The sequence below is a fragment of the Ranitomeya variabilis genome, chromosome 2 (genome assembly GCF_051348905.1).
Source record: "Ranitomeya variabilis isolate aRanVar5 chromosome 2, aRanVar5.hap1, whole genome shotgun sequence".
In the NCBI taxonomy this organism is placed as follows: domain Eukaryota; kingdom Metazoa; phylum Chordata; class Amphibia; order Anura; family Dendrobatidae; genus Ranitomeya; species Ranitomeya variabilis.
Genome location: NC_135233.1, coordinates 775,604,453 through 775,610,452, shown reverse-complemented (window position 1 = coordinate 775,610,452; position 6,000 = coordinate 775,604,453). Strand labels below are relative to the sequence as shown.

The window sequence follows — 6,000 nt, the reverse complement described above, 5'->3', positions numbered from 1 at the left end:
AATTATTTTTTATTTTCACGGCTCTACGTTATAAAACTTATGTGAAACACTTGGGGGTTGAAAGTGTTCACCACACATCTAGATAAGATCCTTTTGGGGTCTAGTTTCCAAAATGGGGTCACTTGTGGGGTGTTTCTACTGTTTAGGCACATCAGGGGCTCTGCAAATGCAACGTGACGCCCGCAGACCATTCCATCAAAGTCTGCATTTCAAATGTCACTACTTCCCTTCCGAGCCCTGACGTGCGCCCAAACAGTGGTTTACCCCCACATATGGGGTACCAGCGTACTCACAACAAACTGGGCAACAAATATTGGGGTCCAATTTCTCCTGTTACCCTTGCAAAAATAAAAAAAATACTTGCTAAAACATAATTTTGAGGAAAGAACAATTATTTTTTGTTTTCACGGCTCTACGTTATAAAACTTATGTGAAACACTTGGGGGTTGAAAGTGTTCACCACACATCTAGATAAGATCCTTTTGGGGTCTAGTTTCCAAAATGGGGTCACTTGTGGGGTGTTTCTACTGTTTAGGCACATCAGGGGCTCTGCAAATGCAACGTGACGCCCGCAGACCATTCCATCAAAGTCTGCATTTCAAATGTCACTACTTCCCTTCCGAGCCCTGACGTGCGCCCAAACAGTGGTTTACCCCCACATATGGGGTACCAGCGTACTCACAACAAACTGGGCAACAAATATTGGGGTCCAATTTTTCCTGTTACCCTTGTGAAAATAAACAATTGCTTGCTAAAACATCTTTTTTGAGGAAAGAAAAATGATTTTTTATTTTCACGGCTCTGCGTTGTAAACTTCTGTGAAGCACTTGGGGGTTGAACGTGCTCACCACACATCTAGATAAGTTCCTTGGGGGGTCTAGTTTCCAAAATGGGGTCACTTGTGGGGGGTTTCTACTGTTTAGGCACATCAGGGGCTCTGCAAACATAACATGATTCCCGCAGACCATTCCATCAAAGTCTGCATTCCAAATCGTCACTACTTCCCTTCCGAGCCCCACCATGTGCCCAAACAGTGGTTTACCCCCACATATGGGGTATCAGCGTACTCAGGAGAAACTGGACAACAACTTTTGGGGTCAAATTTTTCCTGTTACCCTTGGGAAAATTAAAAAATTCTGGGCTAAAAAAATATTTTTGAGGAAAGAAAACACATTTTTTATTTTCACGTCTCTGCGTTATAAACTTCTGTGAAGCACTTGGGGGTTCAAAGTGCTCACCACACATCTAGAAAAGTTCCCTTGGGGGTCTAGTTTCCAAAGTGGGGTCAATTGTGGGGAGTTCCTACTGTTTAGGCACATCAGGGGCTCTGCAAACGCAACGTGACGCCCACAGAGCATTCCATTAAAGTCTGCATTTCAAAACGTCACTACTTCCCTTCCGCTCCCCGACGTGTGCCAAAACAGTGGTTTACCCCCACATATGGGGTATCAGCGTACTCAGGAGAAACTGCACAACAACTTTTGGGGTCCAATTTCTCCTGTTACCCTTGGAAAAATAAAAAATTGTGGGTTAAAAAATCATTTTTGAGGAAAGAAAAATAATTTTATATTTTCATGGCTCTGCGTTATAAACTTCTGTGAAGCACTTGAGGGTTCAAAGTGCTCACCACACATCTAGATTAGTTCCTTTTTAGGTCTAGTTTCCAAAATGGGGTCACTTGTGGGGGAGCTCCAATGTTTAGGCACACAGGGGCTCTCCAAACGCGACATGGTGTCCGCTAATGATTGGAGCTAATTTTCCATTCAAAAAGCCAAATGGCGTGCCTTCCCTTCCGAGCCCTGCCGTGCGCCCAAACAGTGGTTTACCCCCACATATGGGGTATCATCGTACTCAGGACAAACTGGACAACAACATTTGGGGTCCAATTTCTCCTATTATCCTTGGGAAAATAAAAAACTCCGGGCTAAAAATCATTTTTGAGGAAAGAAAAATATTTTTTTATTTTCATGGCTCTGCGTTATAAACTTCTGTGAAGCACCTGGGGGTTTTAAGTGCTCACTATACATCTAGATTAGTTCCTTGGGGGGTCTAGTTTCCAAAATGGGGTCACTTGTAGGGGAGCTCTAATTTTTAGGCACACAGGGGCTCTCCGAACGCAACATGGTGTCCACTAACGATTGGAGCTAATTTTCCATTGAAAAAGTCAAATGGCGCGCCTTCCCTTCCAAGCCTTGCCGTGCACCCAAACAGTGGTTTACCCCCACATATGAGGTATCGGCGTACTCAAGAGAAATTGCCCAACAAATTTTAGGATCCATTTTATCCTGTTGCCCATGTGAAAATGAAAAAATTGAGGCTAAAAAAATTTTTTTGTGAAAAAAAAGTACTTTTTCATTTTTTACGGATCAATTTGTGAAGCACCTGAGAGTTTAAAGTGCTCACTATGCATCTAGATAAGTTCCTTGGGGGGTCTAGTTTCCAAAATGGGGTCACATGTGGGGGAGCTTCAATGTTTAGGCACACAGGGTCTCTCCAAACGCGACATGGTGTCCGCTAACGATGGAGATAATTTTTCATTCAAAAAGTCAAATGGCGCGCCTTCCCTTCCGAGCCTTGCCGTGCACCCAAACAGTGGTTTACCCCCACATATGAGGTATCGGCGTACTCAGGAGAAATTGCCCAACAAATTTTAGGATCCATTTTATCCTGTTGCCCATGTGAAAATGAAAAAATTGAGGCAAAAAAATTGTTTTGTGAAAAAAAAGTACTTTTTCATTTTTACGGATCAATTTGTGAAGCACCTGGGGGAATAAAGTGCTCAACATGCATCTAGATAAGTTCCTTGGGGCGTCTAGTTTCCAAAATGGGGTCACTTGTGGGGGAGCTCCAATGTTTAGGCACACGGGGGCTCTCCAAACGCGACATGGTGTCCGCTAAAGATTGGAGCCAATTTTTCATTGAAAAAGTCAAATGGCGCTCCTTCGCTTCCGAGCCCTGCCGTGCCCACAAACAGTGGTTTACCCCCACATATGAGGTATCAACGTACTCAGGACAAATTGGACAACAACTTTTGTGGTCCAGTTTCTCCTTTTACCCTTGGGAAAATAAAAAAATTGTTGCTAAAAGATCATTTTTGTGACTAAAAAGTTAAATGTTCACTTTTTCCTTCCATGTTGCTTCTGCTGTTGTGAAACACCTGAAGGGTTAATAAACTTCTTGAATGTGGTTTTGAGCACCTTGAGGGGTGCAGTTTTTAGAATGGTGTCACTTTTGGGTATTTTCAGCCATATAGAACCCTCAAACTGACTTCAAATGTGAGGTGGTCCCTAAAAAAAATGGTTTTGTAAATTTTGTTGTAAAAATGAGAAATCACTGGTCAAATTTTAACCCTTATAACTTCCTAGCAAAAAAAAAATTTCTTTCCAAAATTGTGCTGATGTAAAGTAGACATGTGGGAAATGTTATTTATTAACTATTTTGTGTCACATAACTCTCTGGTTTAACAGAATAAAAATTCAAAATGTGAAAATTGCGAAATTTTCAAAATTTTCGCCAAATTTCCGTTTTTTTCACGAATAAACTCAGAAATTATCGACCTAAATTTACCACTAACATGAAGCCCAATATGTCACGAAAAAACAATCTCAAAACCGCAAGGATCCGTTGAAGCGTTCCTGAGTTATTACCTCATAAAGGGACACTGGTCAGAATTGCAAAAAATGGCAAGGTCATTAAGGCCAAAATAGGCTGGGTCATGAAGGGGTTAAGCTAGAAATGCTGGGCCAAGCCCTGTCCCAGGCATCTATGCTGTGCAATTATACTATGTGGACTCTGGGTCAATTGATGCCACTTTTCCTGGTTTCTGCCCCTAATTTGAGTGGTTTTGGCAGCTTTAGGGCCCCCACGAAGGTGTTGATGCGTTTGTTTTTGCCTCCCATTGAATTCAATGGGGTTTTGGATAAGTTTGGCCAACATAGGGAAATCCGCAGACCTGACCTGAACCTTAAAAGTTTGCTCATCTCTACATTCAACCATTGGTTTGTTGCTAATGTATCAAATGTGAATGTTACCAGCATACACAATTCGCTTTTGGGTAGATCTTTTTTTTTTTTATGAAAATATTTTTTTAATAGTCCTTACATTTTATCAACAGGGGTAATCCCAAGTAGTTTCATTCCGCTTGACATAACTACACGTATAGTATTGAAGAGATGAAGCCGAGCCTGTGAAAATAATAATATAGTATTCCTCAATGAATTCCATAATAATACGGTTAAAATACCACTTTTTTTTTATATAATAGCGCTGGAATGGTGCTTCTAATGTAAGGTCCCTGAACCTACTCTTATACTCACTCTGGCTTCTTCACTTTATTTCGGCACCTGGAGTGGCGCTATCTTGTGACTGCAACTTCTGACTGGCTAGACGTTAGAAGTTACATCACAAGCTCTCAATTCAAGTCTATGAAAGCCAAGATGAGACACTCAGACTTGAGTTAAAGAGCGACCTCTGGTTCGCACCATGAAACATTCGAGTGATCCGACAGTACACAAACTGCTGGAAACAGACGGGAATGGCGGTGATAAAATGTAAAGACGGTGGTACGTGATTATAAGCGTAGACCTTAGATTAGAAGTAATACTCCAGCGGGGAAATAAAAAAATTGAGTAGTGCTTTAATGTGCAAACAACACAAGTCATATTGCTGAGCACTTAGTCAACACAATACATGCGGCTCATTGGTGAGCACTGCAGCCTAGCACGCTGGGGTCCTGGGTTCAAATCCCACCAAGGATAACCTCTACATGCAAGGGGTCTGTATGTTCTCTCCGTGTTCAGACATACTGATAGAGAATTTAGATTGTGTGCCCCAATGGGGACATTGAATATGAGGGCACCACCTAATATTTAAGGGATCATTTCTAGCACCCACTGTGTACAGTGTGGAAAATAAGTATTTGACACACTGACGATTTTGCAAGTTTTCCCACCTAAAAAATTACCTCTCCTGTTTTTGTATCTTTACACTTCACCTGAGAGAAATAATCTAAAAATTTAAACCAGAAAATCACATCATAAAATTTTTAAATAAAATATGCATTTTATGCAATAAAATGCAACTTATCACCTACCAACCAGCAAGAATTCTGGCTCTCACAAACTTGTTTTTCTTTAAGAAGCCCTCCTACTCTGCACTCATTATCTGTATTAACTGCACCAGTTTTAACCATTTTAACCATTTGTTCATGTCAGACTAATCTGATCAGTTTCTATGAAGAGGTAAGTTCCGGACTGGACCAAGGGAACCCAGTGGACGTAGTGTATATGGACTTTTCAAAAGCTTTTCATACAGTGCCACACAAAAGGTTGATACATAAAATGAGAATAATGGGGATAGGGGAAAATATGTGTAAGTGGGTTAATAGCTGGTTCAGGGATAGGAAGTAGTGATGAGCGAGTATACTCGTTGCTTGGGTTCTCCCGAGCATGCTCGGGTGGTCTCCGTGACTGTGACTGCTCGGAGATTACGTTTTCATCGCCTCACCAGCATGATTTACAGCTATTAGCCAGTTTGATTACATGTGGGAATTCCCTAGCAACCAGGCAACCCCCACATGTACTCAGCCTGGCTAATAGCTGTAAATCATTCCGCTGCCGTGATGAAAACTAAATCTCCGAACACTAAGGCTAGGTTCAGATTGCGTTTTAGCAGTCCGTCGGACTGCGTTACACCGCGGCGTAACGCAGTCCGTTAACACTGCCATTTAGCTCTATTTTAGGCGCATCGCTAGCGCACGCCCAAAATGGGCATGAGCTAGCGATGTGCCGTCATTTAGTGACGGACCCTGGGACGCGGGCTGCAGCGTTTCCGGGTCCGTCACTGCTAGCGCAGATAGAGGATCTGCTAGCTCTATCTGCGCTAGTGATATGACATATCGGCACTTGCGTTAACAGCAGCCCATTAATGCATGGGTTGAATGGGCTGCTGTTAACGCAATGTGAACCTAGCCTAACCAAGACTTGGAGGTCACCCCGAGCA

At 42.3% G+C, this 6,000-nt stretch overlaps 1 protein-coding gene across 1 annotated transcript in view; it reads right to left on the bottom strand.

Annotated features, from left to right (window-relative positions):
- Window positions 1-3,961: 3,961 nt before the first annotated feature.
- RARS2 (arginyl-tRNA synthetase 2, mitochondrial) overlaps window positions 3,962-6,000 on the bottom strand; it is a 61,170-nt gene continuing 59,131 nt past the window's right edge. Inside the window, exon 20 of the mRNA XM_077289751.1 lies at window positions 3,962-4,184. Coding sequence (XP_077145866.1) covers window positions 4,098-4,184 — 87 coding nt within the window. The 3' untranslated portion in view covers window positions 3,962-4,097. The remainder of the gene's footprint in view (window positions 4,185-6,000) is intronic.